This window comes from Mesocricetus auratus, unplaced genomic scaffold, assembly GCF_017639785.1.
Source record: "Mesocricetus auratus isolate SY011 unplaced genomic scaffold, BCM_Maur_2.0 Super-Scaffold_100009, whole genome shotgun sequence".
NCBI classification, from domain to species: Eukaryota; Metazoa; Chordata; class Mammalia; order Rodentia; family Cricetidae; genus Mesocricetus; species Mesocricetus auratus.
The window spans coordinates 66147121-66166447 of NW_024429193.1; the positions used below are offsets into that span (position 1 = coordinate 66147121).

Sequence of the window (19327 nt, forward strand, 5' to 3'; positions counted from 1 at the left end):
CCGGAAGCGACGGCCCGCACGACCCTCACGAAGCTGGGTCGCAGACCCGAGGCCGGACCGCAGCGAGGAGAGTCGGGGAAGGCTCGAGACCCGCCGAGTCCACGCCGATCCCGGTAGCTGCCGGAAAGAGGCTGCGCTGGGCGGCGGGGGCGGGGCCTCGGGCGGGCGGGGCGGGGCCTGGGGGCTGCGCTTTGCGGATCTAGTGTCCGACGCGGCTGCTGCTCCACGCGTGGTCCCGCACCTGCTGCCCTCGCCCGGCCCGGAGCTCCGCGGCTATGCGGCTGGCGCTGCTCTGGGCCCTGGGACTCCTGGGCGCGGGCAGCCCCCGGCCCTCCCCGCCGCTCCCGAATATAGGTAAGTTCCCAGGCGGGGGTGGGTCCAGGGGGTGACTGGGAAGAGGTACCAGGAAACCCGGAGGCATTGGGGTGCTAGGATCTGCTGGAATCTAACCCGGGCACAGCCTGCCTGGTTTGCTGACCAAGGCCTAGGGCTGGTGATTTGGCGAGGGGATGGAGGAGGGAGGAGGATGCTGGCGTCCCCGTCCAGAAGTCCTGAGTTACCCCCGCAGACACTCCCAGACTCGGACACTCAGGGGCCTGCCCAGCGCCGCTCAGAATCATGGAAAGAGTCAGTTTTAAGGACTGACGTCTTCGTCTCTCTAGGGCCTAGCTGACAGTTCCATTCTGTGCAAGTGCCCGGAATAGGCACGGCTCGTGGGCTTTTAGTGAAAAGGATTATTTCCAGCCGTTCATTCCACATCTGGGCGGCCAACACCGCTCACCCTAGTGCGGTGGCCACCAGAAGCCTGGAGGAGCGGGAGGGGCCCCGGAGGAGCCAGGGGAGGGAGCATTTGCCAGGAAAGAGTCTGGGACACCAACTCCTCCTTGGAACTTTCACTTCCCGCTGCTGTCTTGGGCTGGGGGCCGAGAGGGTAGGCGGGGGTGGAGTGTCCGGATGGGAGAGGGCCATTGTTGGGGGGTGCTGGCGGAGGAAGCGGAGGCTGTTGGGTGCGCCTGACTGGGCATCAAGGCTGTTTAGGGAGGTCGGAGTGTTTGCACTGCTCACCCAGAAATGGGCGTTCCCAGCATCTCTTCTGTGAGGGAAAGGAAGGGCAAGTGGGCACCAGGCCACAAGGCTTCTCCCAGTCCTAAGAAAGCGCATTCCTGATTGGGTGTGGGGTGTGATTGAGAAGGGATGGGAACAGGGAGGGTTCCAGACGAGAATCTGGGATTGGCCAGAGGGAGACAAGGAGGGGCTGCAAACTGGCTAAGCTGAACTTTCTTTAGAGACTTGTGGACGAAATGGGATTTCCAGTATTATCCTTTAAATCCCAGCATGCAGTGCAGGAGCCCTTAAGTCACTGTTGGGCTTTGATGTGCTGGGAGTTGGTGGTCACCAGTCACCCCAGCTTTGCATATGAGGAAGTTAAAGCCCAGCAATCTCTTTTGGCTCTGGGACCCTGCAGGACGCTCTGAGGAGCAGGAGTCGAAACCAGAGAGGGCCCTGAGTGGATCCTTGGAGAGGCAGATCGTTCAGGACAGCCCCACAGTGAGCCTAGCAGAAGTGCTCCAGGTGAGTCCCAGTCTGCTAATAATATTGTCTCACACTTCACATCATCTTGAGGTCCAAGTTTGGCTATACAGTCAGTGAGCAGACCTTGTAACAGGCCACTCAGGGTCCAGATGCTTTCTCTCGGCACCTGGCTACACTTAACCCCTCTCCCCTCCACACGTCCATCGTCTGCCTCCGTCCCAGCCGGCCCATCCATGTCCACTGGGAGAGTGACCCCAAACCTCTCCTTTCATCTCATGCTGCTTGTTTCCTTAGTAGGGAAAGATTCAGAAAGAGACAGACAGACAGACAGACAGACAGACACTTTCTGCAGCTGAGTCAGAGGAAGGGCTGGGGCCTGTGCTGGGTCCTTCATGGTGCTTCCTCTCTGGGCAGGAAGCCGAGAAGGGGTGGCTTAGATGCCTTCCTTGACCTCCCCACACAAGCCCCTAGAACAATGCCCCAGTCCAGGCAGGGCTTCCTGGTCCCTCCCTTGGGATCCCCCAACCAGTGACCTAATCACTGGTACTCTCCTGAGAGCCTGAGGTTTTCTAGTTAGAGAAGGTAGGAGCTGTGGGTAGGGCTAGCGGAGCTGACACGCCTCTGCTGTCCACAGACTGGTCTACCTGAGGCCCTGAGGATCAAATTGGAGCTGGATGGGGAGAGTCATGTCTTGGAGCTTCTACAGAATAGGTAAGGTGGCAGACATGAATAATCATTGGAAAACAATTTACATACATTTATTATGCACCAGGACTCCTTCATAACAATCCTACAAGGTAGATACTCTGTGTAGTTATCCTATTTAGCATATGAGGAAGTTAAAGCCCAGAGAAATTAAATTAATTTGCGTGAGTCCAGTCACAGATCTCAAAAATCATATTGGAACACAGAAGGCTGGAGGAGACAACAGCCCAACCCTTAGACTCTGTGGTCTGAGGAACTGAGGAGTTTGGTGGCATTATATGGTCCCTAACAGCCTCACCCACTCACTAGCTTGTCACTGCAATACCGCATGACACTGCCTTCTTTTTGTCACAGAGATCTAGTCCCTGGCCGCCCAGCTCTGGTGTGGTACCAGCCTGATGGCACTCGGGTTGTCGGCGAGGGGCACAGTCTGGTAAGTCAGGCCCTCTGAAGCTGTTTTAGGCCTGGGCAGAGGAGGGAAGGCTGAGGAGAGGGTGGCAGGCCGTCCTGAAGGAAGTGGGGGGATACTTTGCTAGCAAGCTGGACTCCTCGGTCACCTGGTCTTCCCTGTGAGCTGGCGCTAGCTAACACGGCTTCCCCGCTGTAGGAAAAGTGCTGCTACCAAGGAGGAGTTCAGGGCCACGCTGGCTCATGGGTCTCCCTCTGTTCCTGCTCTGGGATCAGGTACTGTGGGTGGGGGGGTTCGTTATCAGAGGAGAGGACACACCGGCAGGGACCTGAAACGCTCTCTCTTTTCCTGTCTTTGGCCTTAGGGGTTTGGTAGTCCTGTCCCCAGAGAGAAGCTATACGCTGGAGCTGGGACCTGAAGACCTTCAGGGTCCTCTCACTGTTTCTCGGATCCAAGACCTCCTCCTGCCAGGCCTCACCTGTGCCCCAAGTTGGCATGCATTTGCGCCCACTCAGGCTGGACTAGGCCTTCCTCCGGGACAGCACCGCGTTCACAGGGTGAGGAGGCATGGATGAGGCACTGGGCTCGCTCCGAGTCCATTCGCAGTGACAGTAGCGCCTTCCTCAGTTGCTCTGCCTAGCAACCCAAGAAGGCAGACACTGCCAAGAGCCCTATTTTCAAATGAAGAAACAGAGTGGTTAGATAACTTGCCTCAGGCCATACACTAGTAAATAGTATATGTAAGATTCACAAGCAGGGTTCACCTCGGATACCTCCATCTTGTAGGCCCATTGCAGAGAGCATTCACTTGAGTGGAAACTGCCAACTAGAAAGCAGTACAAGCATAATTTCTTATTTTACAAAAGTGAAAATTACACTACAGTGAGAAAATGAAGGTCAATTGATAAAAGTCGAGTGCTTAGAACTGTGCGTGGAATCGTGTGACTGATAGTGTCCGCTATTACTTAGTTGTTTTTTTGTTTTTTGGGTTTTTTTGTTTTTGTTTTTGTTTTGTTTTGAGAGAAGGTCTCACTGTGTAGCCCTGGATGACTGGGAACTTGCTTTATAGACCAAGCTGGCCCTGAACTCACAGAGATCCGCCTGCCTCTGTCTCCCAAGTGCTGGGGTTAAAGGCGTGCGCCATTACACCTGGCTTTGGTTAGCATTTTTAAACACTGAAGGAAGCCAGGGTTTCTGGTGCACAGCTCTATCCAGAAGTTGTCTGGGAAGGGGAGGGAGGAAGATACAGCGTTCACTGCCAGCCTGAGCTGTACAAGGCACTGTCTCAAAAAACTGAAAGCTTGGTTTTTGCTTTCGATTAGAAGAAGCAGAGTTGGGAGTGGGAACAGTAGAGTCCTGTCAGCTCCAGCTAGCTTTGGTCCACTATGGGCAGGTCTCTGGCCTCCAGTGCTTCCCATGAGGCCTTCACTCTGACTACTCAAAGTGGCATGGACACAGCTGGCGCAGCCTGAGGCCGTGGCCCTGGGGGGACTTACCTGACACACCCCACCTCTCGTCTGCAGCTTAAGCGGGATGTTGTAACAGAGACCAAAATTATTGAGCTGGTGATTGTGGCTGATAATTCAGAGGTGAGTGTGCTGACACGGTAGCCCTCTCCTGCTCACCCGCCCCCATTTCCCTACCGTATTTCAAAGTAACCCCTCTTGACCCCCAGGTCAGGAGGTACCCTGACTTCCAACAACTGCTGAACCGAACCCTGGAGGTGGCCCTCCTGCTAGACACAGTGAGTGAGGGGCCGGGCGGGAGCCCCTTGACCCCCTAGCCGCAGGCCAGCCGCTCTTCTGAGCCTCAGCTTTTCAGTTTTTCAAGCCTTTGAACGTCCGGGTAGCACTTGTGGGCCTGGAGGCCTGGACCCAGCACGACCTGATAGAGATGAGCTCCGACCCAGCCGTCCTGCTGGACAACTTCCTCCGTTGGCGCCGGACAGACCTGCTGCCTCGACTGCCCCATGATAGTGCCCAGCTGGTGACGTAAGGACCTGGAGCAGCTGTGGGAGTGGCCGCAGACCCCGGGGCCTGGAGCAGCTCTGGCAGTGACTGCAGATCCCCGTCTCTTCATCTCTGTCCCACAGTGGTTCTTCCCTCTCTGGGCCCATGGTGGGCATGGCCATTCAGAACTCCATCTGTTCCCCTGACTTCTCAGGAGGTGTGAACATGGTAAGTTATCTGCAGGTCTCCTCATGTCAGTCACGCTTCTCCAGCCTCAAAGCCTGCAGAAAGAGGGTGGAGCACGAAGCGGCCTTACTTGTCGGGGGCCTCACGTGTGGCCAGGTCATCATCGTATACAGAGTTGTCGTGTATGACACCTTTGCATTTCTGGGGAACCCGAGGCTCGAAGTCAGAGGTGGTACCCAGGGGTTATACGTGGCGGGGAGAGGGGGCAGAGTTGAGCTAGAACTTAAGATTTCCTGCAAGCCAGGCTTAGACTCGCCTACTTTAGAAGCCATTAAGGAAGAAGACAGTTTCCAGGAAAGTCAGGGTCAGCTGTCCATTGTGTTGAGTCTAGGCTGGGGTTGGACCTGGGGTGTCTCCCTCCCCAATGATAGGACCACTCCACAAGCATCTTAGGAGTTGCCTCCTCAATCGCCCATGAGTTGGGCCACAGCCTGGGTCTAGACCATGATTCACCTGGGAGCAGTTGTCCCTGTCCAGGTCCAGCCCCAGCCAAGAGCTGCATCATGGAGGCCTCCACGGAGTGAGTAACTGGGGGCGGGGAGGTGGGGACGGACAGGGTGGGTTAGGATGCACGAGGGTGAGGCGAGTCAGGACAGCGTCTAGCCCAGCCCTCCCTGCCACTCTCCCCAGTTTCCTGCCGGGTTTGAACTTCAGCAACTGCAGCCGGCAGGCCCTGGAAAAAGCCCTCCTAGATGGGATGGGCAGCTGCCTCTTTGAACGGCTGCCCAGCCTGGCCCCTGTGTCCCCTTTGTGTGGAAATATGTTTGTGGACCCCGGCGAGCAGTGTGACTGCGGCTTCCCTGATGTGAGTCCCTGACCCCAAAGCCTTGCCCACGCCCATCTGTGCCCACGCCCATCTGTGCCCACGCCCATCTGTGCCCTCGCCCTGATTATCTGCCCCGTCTAAGTCTCCTGAGTAGCTTCCTGGCTCTGAGGGGACCTTTCTGTCTTCACTGGTTCTCACTGACTGTGTGGCTTTGACACCGGGTTTGCTCCCTGGGGGGATGGGAGAGCTCATTGTATTCCCTTGCCTGCAGGAATGCACGGATCCTTGCTGTGACTACGTCACCTGCCGGCTGAGGCCAGGAGCACAGTGTGCATCTGATGGACCCTGTTGTCAAAACTGCAAGGTGGGCGCAGACCTGAGCCTGGCCACCCCAGCGCTCCCCTGCCAGGCGACAGGGTCTCTGTGACCCTGAGCTCCTGGCCGAATTTGCCCAGCACCTATTTTGATGTTAACCACCCTCCACAGCTGCACCCAGCTGGTCAGCAGTGCCGCCCTCGCAGAGACGATTGTGATTTGCCTGAGTTCTGCCCAGGAGACAGTTCCCAGTGCCCCCCTGACCTGAGGCTGGGGGACGGTGAACCCTGTGCTAGTGGACAGGCTGTGTGTGTGCATGGGCGCTGTGCCTCCTATGCCCGGCAGTGTCAGGCGCTTTGGGGACCTGGGGCCCAGCCTGCTGCACCACTGTGCCTCCAAACAGCCAACACTCGAGGGAATGCCTTTGGGAGCTGTGGGCGCAGCCCCAATGGCAGTTATGTTCCCTGCACTCCTAGGTAAGCGAAAAAAACAAATCCCCCCTGCGTTTGTGGGAAGCTTGGTGCTGCTTCTGCCAACCCTGCTCGCCTTTCTCCCTGCCCTTAGAGATGCCATTTGTGGACAACTACAGTGCCAGGGCGGTAGGAGCCAGCCTCTGCTGGGCTCAGTCCAAGGCCTGCTCTCGGAGGTCCTGCAGGCTAATGGGATGCAGTTGAACTGCAGCTGGGCGCACCTGGACCTGGGCAATGATGTGGCCCAGCCCCTCCTGGCTCTGCCTGGCACTGCCTGTGGCCCTGGCCTGGTGAGTAGCCTGGGTGGTTGAGACCAGGTGGGAAGGAACACCTCAAATACAGTAAGCTGTGCCCAGGATTCACCCCACCAGCTGTAAAAGGCATAGGCTCCACAGGAGGGCAGACTCTTCCTTCAGCTCAAACAGTCTTGTTTGCCCACGCAGCTACAGTTACACATCTGTACAGGATAGTCTCACAGCCTTGCAGGCCCAGCTCCCGGAAGGCTCTGAGAGAATGTAATCTTTGCTCTTCTCTCCACGGAGCAGGTGTGCATTGACCAACGCTGCCAGCCTGTGGATCTCCTGGGAGCACAGGAGTGTCGAAGCAAATGCCATGGCCATGGGGTGAGCCGCTATGGAGGCCTCGCAAGGGGAAAGGGGGCCTGTTGATGGGAAAAGGGATCTTGGGAGCAGATGCACCTTGGTTTCAGTCCTTGCCACTTCCTAGGGCATGTCATTAACCTTTCTGAAGTGTTTCCTCATTCAAGTGGACATAATCATGGTACCCATATCCTAGAGGGCATGAAATGGGTGTAGATGCTGTTGACAAGTGACCACCATGCTAAAGGTATTAGCTTGCTGTCACTTCCCCTGGCATGGATGAAGACTTGCTCTCTCCAGGACTGTCTGTCTACCCATTAGCCACAGCATTCCTGTCAGTCTGAGAAGTCTAAGCTCTTGAAAAGCTAGATACAGGCTGCTGGGGTATACTACAGGCTGCTGGGGTGTACTACAGGCTGCTGGGGTGGTGTACTACAGGATGCTGGGGTGGTGTACTACAGGCTGCTGTGATGGTGTACTACAGGCTGCTGTGATGGTTACTACAGGCTGCTGCTGTGGTGTACTACAGGCTGCTGGGGTGGTGTACTACAGGCTGCTGTGGTGTACTACAGGCTGCTGGGGTGATGTACTACAGGCTGCTGGGGTGATGTACTACAGGCTGCTGGGGTATACTACAGGCTGCTGGGGTGGTGTACTACAGGCTGCTGGGGTGTACTACAGGCTGCTGGGGTGGTGTACTACAGGCTGCTGGGGTGGTGTACTACAGGCTGCTGTGGTGGTGTACTACAGGCTGCTGTGGTGGTGTACTACAGGCTGCTGGGGTGTACTACAGGCTGCTGGGGTGATGTACTACAGGCTGCTGGGGTATACTACAGGCTGCTGGGGTGTACTACAGGATGCTGGGGTGTACTACAGGCTGCTGTGGTGTACTACAGCCTGCTGTGATGGTGTACTACAGGCTGCTGGGGTGGTGTACTACAGGCTGCTGGGGTATACTACAGGCTGCTGGGGTGTACTACAGGATGCTGGGGTGGTGTACTACAGGATGCTGGGGTGTACTACAAGCTGCTGGGGTGGTGTACTACAGGCTGCTGGGGTGTACTACAGGATGCTGGGGTGGTGTACTACAGGATGCTGGGGTATACTACAGGCTGCTGTGGTGTACTGCAGGCTGCTGGGGTGTACTACAGGATGCTGGGGTGGTGTACTACAGGCTGCTGCTGTGGTGTACTACAGGCTGCTGCTGTGGTGTACTACAGGCTGCTGTGATGGTGTACTACAGGATGCTGGGGTGGTGTACTACAGGCTGCTGTGGTGTACTACAAGCTGCTGTGGTGGTGTACTGCAGGCTGCTGTGGTGTACTGCAGGCTGCTGTGGTGTACTACAGGCTGCTGTGGTGTACTACAGCCTGCTGGGGTGTACTACAGGCTGCTGTGGTGGTGTGCTACAGGCTGCTGTGGTGGTGTGCTACAGGCTGCTGGGGTGGTGTACTACAGGCTGCTGGGGTGTACTGCAGGCTGCTGTGATGGTGTACTACAGGCTGCTGGGGTGTACTACAGGCTGCTGGGGTGTACTACAGGCTGCTGGGGTGTACTGCAGGCTGCTGTGATGATGTACTACAGGCTGCTGGGGTGTACTGCAGGCTGCTGTGGGGGTGTACTACAGGCTGCTGGGGTGTGCTACAGGATGCTGGGGTGTACTACAAGCTGCTGTGGTGGTGTGCTACAGGCTGCTGTGGTGTACTACAGGCTGCTGTGGTGGTGTACTACAGGCTGCTGTGGTGGTGTACTACAGGCTGCTGTGGGGGTGTACTACAGGCTGCTGGGGTGTACTACAGGCTGCTGGGGTGGTGTGCTACAGGCTGCTGTGGTGGTGTGCTACAGGCTGCTGTGGTGTACTACAGGCTGCTGTGGGGGTGTACTACAGGCTGCTGGGGTGTACTACAGGCTGCTGTGGTGTACTACAGGCTGCTGTGGGGGTGTACTACAGGCTGCTCGGGTGGTGTACTACAGGCTGCTGGGGTGTACTCCAGGCAGATGCTGGGGTGTACTACAGGGCAATGGTCCCATCTCACAGATGTCTTCGTTGCTGTGCTTTGTCCCCAGGTCTGTGACAGCGGCAGGCACTGCCACTGTGAGGAGGGCTGGGCACCTCCTGACTGCATGACTCAGCTCAGAGGTAGCTAGGAGATGGGCCCAGTGCATTGGGGGGTGAAACAGCTGCACCCATTTCCTCTCTCTTTGGTCCTCTTCCTTGACTCTGTGACCCCTGACGCTGTCTTTGGTCTCTGAGCACTTCACCGGCTCCCTGCCCTTGCTCCTCTCTCGGTGGAGAGTCCTTGGCCACACCCGTCCTCAGTGCTGACCTCTTTCCATAGCAACCAGCTCCCTGACCACGGGCCTGCTCCTCAGCCTCCTGTTGTTATTGGTCCTAGTCCTCCTTGGTGCCAGCTACTGGCACCGTGCCCGCCTGCATCAGCGACTCTGCCAGCTCAAGGGATCCAGCTGCCAATACAGGTATGAACATCCCTTCCCTGCTGTTATTTATTTCCTTCAGTTAGGGACAGTTCTGAAGCCCCTGCTTGTAAAGGCCCAAGCCATGCAGTCCTTACCCCCTACGTCTGAATCCCAAACTCTCAGACCCTGCGTTTTCTGATCATCCTATACACCTGTCTACCATGTCTACATGTATACCTTAACTTCACTCACAGGTGTCCCCCGGGTGCTAGGGCCGCTTCACTCAGGACCCCAAGGCAGGGGAAAGGTAGCCTTTTGCAAGGCTGTTCAACCACACCCCTGGCCTAAACCACACACAGAGCTACCTTCCAAGGACTCACGGGTTAATTTCTCCCAGACCAGCAGGTCCCATTCTCTCTTTGGCTTTCTTTATACTCAGGGCAGCCCAACCAAATCCTCCGGAAAGGCCAGGACCTCCACGGAGGGCACAGCAGATGCCAGGCACTAAGGTAAGCCCTGAATGCCAGAGCAAGCAGAGTCACATTACATGGTACCTGCCACGGGCCCAGAGGTGGCACTAGAATTTCAAGAGGAGTGCTCAGTCAGTCCAAGGAGTCAGGACCAGCAGCAGGCAGAGAAACGGCCAGGGTACAGCAAGATGGCCGGGCCAGTCTCCTGCAGAGCTCTTTCTGCTGGCCAAATCGGTAGCTTGGAGAGGTGGTTCTATCGGTATCCATCGGCGACCAGTACCATGGGGTAGTGGGGTGGTGTGCAAAGGGCCTCCTGTGTGTTGAGAGCTGACAAGGCCCAGGACATCATGTGTGAAGGATGCCCAGTGCCCAGGGCCTGAGCCCTGCACCTTCAATGGCAGGAGTCAGCCTGCACGCCCCTGCACCTCTCGCCACTCCCCTGCATGCGGCTGAGTAAGCTCCCCTGCCTCTGGGCCTCTGCTGCCCTTGTCTGAACACTAACCCCTTTCTGCCCACATCTGTCTGTCTCTCCTGCCCACTCTGCCTGTCTGCCCCTCCCGCCCTCTCAGCCAGCTAGTGTGTGCAACTTTCCGGCGCCCCCCTCCAGGCCGCTGCCACCTAACCCTGTGCCCAAGAAACTCCAGGTAAATCTGGGTTGGGCCTTGCCCTGGCTCAGGACAGGTGGGAGGCTAGGTGCCCAATCCCAGTTCTCACCCCTGCTTCCCCCCAGTGGTGTTCTTCATTAGGAGACCAGGGTGCCCCCTCAGCCTTCAAAGTCCCAGACACAGCCAAGGGTGAGCCTCCTGCCGTGGTCTCGGCTACCACCTGGTGGTCAGTAGTAGGACTACAGCCACTCATGATTGAGCCGCACCTTCCTTTCCTGTCTATTGGCAAGCATTCAAAGCCCCCTGTGCATGCTCCGCAGTGCCCTTGACCCCGGCTGGCTGCACGCTGCCCCCGGGGGAGCCTCTGCATGCTCACCACCTTTGGCTGCGCCTTCAGAGCCACCACTCCTGTCTCTGTTCAGGCTGAGCTGGCTGACTGGTCCACTCCCCCCACTCGCCCTCTGCCTGCTGACCCTGTGGTGAGGCACCCAAAGGTAACAGTGAGGGGAAAGCAAGGTACTGCCTCTCCCACCCAGAGCCGTGGTGGCAAGATGCCTCCCCCTATGCCTGAGGGCATGCAACCCAGTGTCACCTCAGGGAGTGACAGATTTGTTTGGAGACAAAGGTGACCATCAGCACTGCTCCTTGAACCCCTCCATTGAGGGCAGGGACCAACCATGACACTCTCCTACACTGGCCTTCTTCCTTAGTCTCAGGGGCCTACCAAACCCCCACCTCCAAGAAAGCCACTGCCCGCCAACCCACAGGGCCGGCAGCCATCAGGTGACCCGCCGGTCCCAGGAGATGGAAGCATGCAGCTGGTGGTGCCCTCCAGGTGGGTGAGGAATGTGTTTCTGGGGATCAGTGGGCGTCTTGCTGCCAGTGAGGCACCTAGGGCCAGAGTTGTGACTTTTTCTCTTGACTTGCTAAACTCCAGGCCAGCTCCTCCACCCCCAGCCGTATCCTCGCTCTACCTCTGACCTCTCTGGAGGTTTGGTTGCCTCCTGCCCAGGCTTAAGGCTTAAAGAAGTGAGCTCTCTGTTGGACCCCCGCACCCCAGGGACTAGAAGAGCAGGAGCCTAGAAATGCAGTGTCAAGCCCTAAGGAGCCACAACATCAGACGCTGCACTCGGCTGTTGGGGAGGGGCTGGGGTTGGAGTGGGTGGTGGAGGGACAAGCCCACAGTCTGTATCTGCTCTTTTGTAATAAATGTGAGGTCTTGGAATGTGGCTCCTGGAAGGTCTTGGAATGTGGCTCCTCCAAGCTGGGTAGTTCTGCTGTGTTTCCAGATGTGGCCACTAGGAGATGCTGCTAGGTCAGACCAGGACCTGTTGGGGAGGATGGCATCCCAGAAAGGGTCAACTAGAATTTGTCACTGGGGATACCTGCACCTTGCTTCTGCCCAGTCTAGGATGGATGGCCTCTAGTCTCCAAGTTCCCTGCCAGTGCTGTTCGGCCCCCACCGCAGCTATGGACACATGACCCGAGTCGCCAGACCTGCATCCCCACCCTCTGACCAGTGGCTGGGAAAATGGATCTAACTGGCTTTCTCAGAGCCTTGAGCCTGGGCGGAGCAGGGCAGCAAATGCTTGGATTCCAAGGCTTCACACCTGCCTTCTCCACCTCCCTGCCCCCACCTGAAGGCTCTAGAACAAAGGTGCTTTGTGCTTTGTACAGATTGCTACTACCTCATCACTTGGTCCTCAGGACTGAGGCCTCCTGGGAGAGAGAAGGTGTGGGACCGCAAAGCGGTCACCTGGTGTAACACCCCAGGCTCTATAGGATTGGGGGTGTCCCCAGAAGCACCTCATACCTTCCTCTGGTACTCTTGCAGCATTGTCTGGATGTGGAAAAAAAAACCACAATGCATGGAAGGTAGTTCTGTTTCAGCCTCCAAAAATACCTGGGGCTTCAGGTGCTGGCCATTGTGTGTGTGTGTGTGTGTATATGTGTGTGTGCGCGTGCGCGTGCACGAATTATCTTGTGTAGCTCAAGCCGGCTGGAACTCTGGGTTCTCCCAGTGCTGAGACTGTGGATGGAATTGCAAACGCAGTCCAGCTCTGGCCTCCCAGGCTTCAATAAGGCTTTATACCTTGAACTAACGCAGACACAAACGATCTGAAAAAAAAACAAAACTCAACCCTCTTCGGAGGTAATGCATGAGTGCATGGCTGTGATCCCAGCACTGGGGAGGATGGGGCAGGAGGATTATTGCCAGTTTGAGTCCATCTTGAGTTATAAATTCCGGGCTAGCCAGGCTTTAGGGTTAAGACCCTGTTTCCAACAAAGCGCAATGTGGGATTGGAGAACTCAGCCAGCCTTGGTAAAGTGCTTACCTGAGTTAAGACCCCCAGCACGCATGTAAAAAGCCCGCAGGTGTAGTGGTTAGCTTCTGTAACCCAACCGCGTGTGGGAGAGGACGGGGTGGGGCAAGGAAACAGGAGGATCCCCCAGCCCCAGGACTGCAAGCCTAGCCAATTAGCGAGCTCCGTGTTCAGTGAGACCCTGTCTCAAAAGAATAAGGTGGAAAGGGACAGAAGTGAGACCTCCGCCCCATGGCAACTGGCACGAGCACATACACACACACATAACACAGAAACCAAAGACCTTGAAACAAAACTCCTTAGTGGAATAGGTCCCTCTGCACAGTGAGATACAAAGGAAGCTTTGGCTAACCTGTAGCGCACAGGAACGCACAAAGGGTTAACAGGAGTTGGCCCTGGGTGGAGAGGCGGAGACGAGTTTTCATTGGTGGAAAGTTATCCAGGGGCGTGGTCTAAGAGTCTCCACACCCCACCTCCTTTCCGTACCCCCCCCCTCCCCTCCCCTCCACTTTTGTACCTTTCTCGCCGGGACAGAGAAGCGGGCCGGGACCAGCCGGGCCAGACTAGACTGGACCCCGGGGGCGATGCGGCTGCTGCCCCTGCTGCGGACTGTCCTCTGGGCCGCGCTGCTCGGCTCGCGCCTCCGGGGGTGCTCCAGCCTCCGCCACCCTGTCTACTGGAACTCCACTAACCCCAGGTAGCCCGGCCGAACGATGCGAGCGCCAAGCTGGGCCCGCGCGCTTCTAAGCTGTGCGCGCGCCCGCCACTCGCCTTTTCCAAGGCGCTGTCTGAGCCCTGCCCAGCCGCGCGCCGGGGCTCCTTTGTTTGAGCCGGCGGGGGGAGGGGCGAGGCGTGCCCAGGGTCCCCCCGCCCGAACGTGTTGGGGGGCGGGCGGAGGACCCTAGTCCTGAGGGTGATCGGATAGAGTCGAAAAGCGGTGAGCTGGGGGCCAGGGCCCGTATTCCGGGCCCCGCCCCCCTTTTCGGGAGCCCCAACCTCCGGCGGGCAGGAGCTGGGGCGGACCGCTGAGAACCCGGGAGGGGTCTTTACCCTTGTGTAAGAACCTTGAGTTCCTCTCTGGTTCTCAGGTCCCCTCGGCCCCTGATTTCGATTGATATCTCTGCTTCCATCTTGATCTTATTTCTGTCCAATCCTAGCCCTGCCCCTCCAGTTGATTCACCTGTGGGCCAGTCATTTGACCTTGCTAACCTCAGTTATGTCATCTACAAAATGGGCTAATAATACCTAGTACCCTGGGAAGCAAGCGGACGGACTGAGGTCAGGCTTGTGAAACGCAGGACAGCCGTACAGATTTAAATGCGTCCTTCTTCCTCTCTGCTGAGCTGGCTGCCTTTGAACCTCGGCATTTTATGCTGTTTGCATCCTGCCTTCCATTTCTCCCTGCCTTTCTGCCTTCCCATCTGTTTTCCTTTCTGATTTTCTGCTTCAGACAATCTGTGGCTCTGTTCATTTATTCACTAACGTTTGATAAGCACACACCGAGTGTCAAGACTAGTGCCGATCTGCTGGGCATTGCCAATAAGAGAGGCGGAGACACAGCCCTGTGGGAGGCCAAAGACCCCGGGAGGGCAGGTCTATGATAGTCATTCCAGGAGCAGGGCTGGATGATAAGAACTATTGTCAGCCTGAACTCTGGCTTCTTCTATCTCAGCCCCCAGCCCTTGAGTCTCTGGTTCATTCTCCAGGTCCACAAGTATTTATGAGGCTCTGGCGTTGCAGGGTGCTTTTCCACACCCAGTGCCATGAAACAGACAAAGAGCCTATCTTCCTCAGCTTGTCTCCTAGTGGTCTGAGCTAAGCCCAGGAACCCTTCTAATTAAGAGTTCCTACAGCAGGTGGTTCCCGCTCCCCACTGAAGAACGGTTAGAGGCCTTAAATGCTTTACTACGTGCGTGGTGTTGGAGGTAGGACTCGGTGCTGTGGGGTGGCCTGTCCCAGGACTCCTCTGCTGTCCCGGCTCCCCCAGGCTGCCGCTGAGAGATGAGGAAGAGGAACCCGATTGTGTGTGTGTGGTGGTGGTGTTCCCTTTATACCTAGCATTTACCTGTCTGGTCAGAAAAGGAAGCTGGACTGTGTGTGGTAGCACATGCCTGTAATCCCAGGCTTGAGATGGCACGTGGGGCTCACAGCCTCCCTAACTGCAGCTCCAGAGCTGCCGCCGCCTCTGGCTTCCTCCGCAGCCTGTGCTCACACGCACATAACCATACACACACGTAACTAAAAATTATTATTAAATAATAATGAAGACTGAGAGGAGGCGGGAGGATCATGAGTTCAAGGCCAGCTTAGGCCACACAGTGAACTCCTAAAAAGAAAAAAGAGCCCATTTCACTACTCATTCTCATTTTCTTTCTTTCTTTCTCTCTCTCTCTCTCTCTCTCTCTCTCTCTCTCTCTCTCTCTCTCTCTCTCTCTCTCTCTCTCTGAGACAGGGTTTCTCTGTGTAACAGCCTTGGCTGTCCTGGAACTCACTCTGTATACCAGGCTGGCCTTGAACTCACAGAGATCCGCCTGCCTCTGCCTCCCGAGTGCACTGCCATCGCCCGGCTAACTCATTCTCCTCTTACCATCCCCGTTTCTCCCTGTGTGTGGTACTGAAGACCCTAAGAGCTCCAACTTCATCTCTCAAACTGTTCTGTGGGCATGTATGTGTCCCGGTGCCTTGGCCTCCTGGCGGGATTCATCCTTTTAGCATTTATCAGGCACAGATGGTAGGCCAGGCCCCATGTGGGGCAATGGCTGCAGGGACTGTGTCCTGAAAGATAGGGAGAATGATGGCCTCCTCACCAACAGGGAAGCCTTAGGGGCTGGGCACTGCAGCCCCTGGACCTCCTCCCTAAAACTGACTTGATTTATTACCCATACAGCGTCTCTCAGGAAGGTATTCAGTCTAGGAATTGGCACAGGCCTGTAATCTCAACTACTGAAAAGGAGTGAGTTCAAGGCCAGCCTGGGCAGCTTAGCAAGACCCTGTTCCAAACAGAAAAGTTAAAAGGCTAGTTATAGCTCAGTAGTAGAGCACTTAGCACGGGGCCTTAGATTCTGTCCCAGCTACCGGAAAAAAAGGGAGGAAAAAAATCTGAGAAGGGCTGGGTCATTCTTGGAAGCGCAGGCATTCCTGAGCTATCCCACCTCTAGTGGGTGTGAGGCTGTCTCAACTGTGCAGAGCTGTAACCTTCAGCCTACACTCCCTTGCACCCACAGGCTGCTTCGAGGGGATGCCGTGGTGGAGCTGGGCCTCAACGATTACCTAGACATCTTCTGCCCACATTACGAAAGCCCGGGGCCCCCGGAGGGACCCGAAACCTTTGCCTTATACATGGTGGACTGGTCAGGGTATGAGGCCTGCAAAGCAGAGGGGGCAAACGCCTTCCAGCGATGGAAGTGCGCACTGCCTTTCGCCCCTTTCGGCCCTGTTCGGTTCTCAGAAAAGATCCAGCGCTTCACACCCTTCTCCCTGGGCTTCGAGTTCTTGCCTGGAGAGACTTACTACTACATCTGTGAGTGAGCGGGCACTGCATGCCTCCTGGGGGTCGTGAGGGGAGGAACGGGCTCTTTGCCTTTGCTTTGTGTCAAGGGAGGAGGAAGGAAAGGCTGTGGGAAAGGCAGCTGTTGCTCCTAAGGCTCAGGGGTTTGGTTGGGTTGAACCTGTGTGGACAAGAGTGTGTGGAAGCCAACAAGGAGGCCGAGGGAGGTTCGAGAAGCATGGATGAGCTGGTACTTGGTGTGACTCCCCAAAGGTAAGCCAAGAAGGCCTGAGACAGTCGAGTCCAAGGGATGGTTTTCTGTGTTAACTTCTCCCTCCTAATTCCCGTCAGCGGTGCCCACTCCGGAGAGTTCTGGCCGGTGCTTGAGACTCCAGGTGTCTGTCTGCTGCAAGGAGAGCAGTAAGTGGGCCAGGGTCTCACAAGCGGAACCCTTCCAGCCAGTCCGGGGCCCTCGGGAGGAGAGGAGTCGGGGAAACACGAGCATCAGACCTAAGGCGTCCAGGCTAGGTGTCAAGCACAGCTTCTTCTCCCATAAGTCATCCCCATCCGAGCTTCCACCACACCCTTTTTAAAGCTGGGCACCTTGCCAAGGGGCAAGGTCTTTCAAAGCTTTAACTGGGCTGGAAGACTATTGATTGGGAAGATTTGGACTTGGGCTTTGGGAAGGATGAGGGTAATCGGGCTTTGGGAAGGATGAGGGTTATTGGGGTTTGGGAATGATAACGGTTATCGGGTTTGGGAAGGATGAGGGTAATTGGGCTTTGGGAAGGATGAGGGTTATCGGGGTTTGGGAAGGATGAGGGTTATCAGGTTTGGGAAGGATGAGGGTTATCGGGGAAGGCAGTGACTGCTCTGGGAGACCCTTGAGAATGAAAACAGAATGAGAAGGGCAGGGAGGAGGCTGCTGAGGAGGCGGGCAGACCCAGCAGTACCTTCCCTTCTTCACAGGGTCCGAGTCTGCCCACCCTGTTGGGAGCCCTGAAGACGGTGGCACATCCGGGTGGCGGGGAGAACATGCTCCCAGCCCCCTGTGTCTCTTGCTGCTGCTGCTGCTCCCAATACTTCGTCTCCTTCGAGTTCTGTGAGCCAAGTACACCTTCCCTTCACCCCAAGGAACCAGCGCCCTCCCCCAGCTCCTCTGTTGAAGGGGTTCCTGCCAGCATTCCGTGATGCCACACCAGGCAGACGCGATGAAGCTTTGATGTAGGAAGTCAGAGCATCTGAGGTGACCCTTGTGGGTGACTGCCCCCTCACCACAGGCTGAAGAGGAACTGTGAGGGAACAGCAGACAGCCCAGGACACCCTGGAGCACAGCTGCTTTGATGGTCTTGTCTCCTCCCCCCAGAAGATTGGGTGGGATCAAATCCTTGAGCCACTGGGGGCCAGAGCCAAAGACCTGGGGACAGGTGGATTCCTGGCCAAGAGCAAAGGAGAAGCCATGCCATCTGTGCCCTCTAGGACTCTCCCCAGGGGCAACTGTTGCCCTCCCAGGGGGCCATTCGCTTGTCTTCTGTGAAGACGGACTTGCCATGAGGTTGAATTTCATGCTGGTTTGTATTTTTGTAAGTGTTTGGACCAAACCTTCAATAAATCACCCATTCTCATGGGACGTGGTAGCTCACACTTGTAATCCCAGCACTGGGGGGTGGGGGTGGTGAGCAGGAAGTCAGCCTGGGAATAGGAGACCCTGTCTCAAAAAAAGAAAAATAAATGGAGGCCAGTGGGAAGGCTCAGCGAGTTAAAGCACTTGCCATAAAGCCTTGACCACCAGAGTTCAGTCCTTGGAACCCACATGGTGGAAAGAAAGAACAGATTCCTGGAAGCTGTCCTTTTAACATGCCACATGGCATGTCAATGAACATGCCACATGAAAATGCACACATGCACACACATGAATAATAAACGTATGGTAAAAACCACCCATCTTTGTGGTACCCTCCCTTCTGGTCCCTTCCCTGACACCTGAACTCCCTGGGGCCTCAGCTCTTAGCTTGACTTGGCCTGACCTCCATGCCAGCTGTGCCCAGGCCATGCATGCCAGACACCAGTGGGCACCCTTCTGGGCAGTTTGGGATAGATGCCAGCAGCAGCTGTGGAGCTTGGCACCCTCTCCCACCTCCCCAGCCATCTTCCTGTGCTAGGTGGCAGATGCTGCCGACAGCCCACTCTGGCAGTGCCTGCTCCGGGTGCTGGAGTAAAACCCAGGGGAAACAGAAAAGCACCCGGGTTTCAGAATGCGGCGTCCCAGGGAGGCTGGAGGCCCTCCCCCTCCCCAAGGGCACTCTGGGCGGTGCCTGGCCTAGAACTGGGAAGGTGGGGTCAGATCAAAGCCTCCTTCCCCAGCGGCCTCTTTGTTCTGAGCTTTTATAAGGAGAAGGAGGTGGGGCTGCAGGAGAGAGGGCTCCTTCAGCCCTTAGTCCGATACTGGCACTTCCTCTCTCGGATAAGACTGACACCCCCTAAGCCCGAAAGGTTCCTCCTTCTGAACTGTGCCCCAGGTGGGAGCAAGGGAGGGAACACCCCTTCCCCTGGACCTGCGTTCCGCCCTCCCTGGTGCCCCGCAGGCTCCTCTGGCTAGGTGCCCGCCTGCCTGGCATGGAGCCAGCCATCGGTAGGTGGATGCTGTGCTGATTAGCCCGACCCGGCTGCGGCAGCGAGAGGCAGCGTGTGAACATTACGGGGCGTGGGTTTGAGAGGCAGGCCCCAGATGCTGGGGATGGCGAAGCCCTCCCTGTCTCCTTGCACACATAGGTCAGACCGGTTCCTCTCTCTAAGGGAATGGAATCCGTCAATTACGCTTTTTGGCCCTCACAGTTCGTGGTAATTCTGTGGCCCTGCTGAAGGCCGAGAGTTAAGGAGAGTGGGGGCAGGCAGAGCAGATTTTGAGTTACTAATCTCTTCATTCGAGGCCGGTTGCAGAAAATGCCGCGTTACCGGTGTATGGGTGAAGGTCCTGACCCTAAACGTTGATGATCTTTAGCAGTTAAAAAGATGTTTATGTGTGGAAGAC

The 19327-nt window shown here is 56.5% G+C and overlaps 2 protein-coding genes across 8 annotated transcripts; both read left to right on the forward strand.

The window, feature by feature from the left end:
- Positions 1 to 174: 174 nt before the first annotated feature.
- On the forward strand, positions 175 to 11714 carry Adam15 (ADAM metallopeptidase domain 15). Of its 7 annotated transcripts, XM_005080175.4 has the most exons (23): positions 176 to 354; positions 1466 to 1572; positions 2168 to 2244; positions 2593 to 2671; positions 2846 to 2922; positions 3012 to 3204; positions 4171 to 4236; positions 4323 to 4391; positions 4469 to 4638; positions 4740 to 4824; positions 5214 to 5362; positions 5473 to 5647; positions 5880 to 5972; positions 6095 to 6399; positions 6488 to 6683; positions 6939 to 7016; positions 9060 to 9132; positions 9332 to 9470; positions 9850 to 9919; positions 10450 to 10524; positions 10908 to 10979; positions 11196 to 11320; positions 11423 to 11714. In XM_005080175.4, exons 1-23 carry the CDS (start codon positions 276 to 278, stop codon positions 11463 to 11465), a joined length of 2595 nt encoding a protein of 864 aa, XP_005080232.1. In that variant the 5' UTR covers positions 176 to 275; the 3' UTR covers positions 11466 to 11714. The 7 variants fall into 7 exon arrangements, with proteins under 7 accessions (XP_012976109.1, XP_005080232.1, XP_005080234.1 ...); XM_005080177.4 differs by lacking the exon at positions 10908 to 10979; XM_021233097.2 differs by lacking the exon at positions 10450 to 10524.
- A 131-nt stretch (positions 11715 to 11845) lies between these two features.
- On the forward strand, positions 11846 to 17926 carry Efna4 (ephrin A4). The gene is made up of 4 exons (XM_005080172.4): positions 11846 to 13506; positions 16034 to 16329; positions 16648 to 16716; positions 17266 to 17926. The coding sequence occupies exons 1-4, from the start codon at positions 13394 to 13396 to the stop codon at positions 17400 to 17402; spliced, it is 615 nt and encodes a 204-aa protein (XP_005080229.1). The 5' UTR covers positions 11846 to 13393; the 3' UTR covers positions 17403 to 17926.
- Positions 17927 to 19327: the final 1401 nt, after the last annotated feature.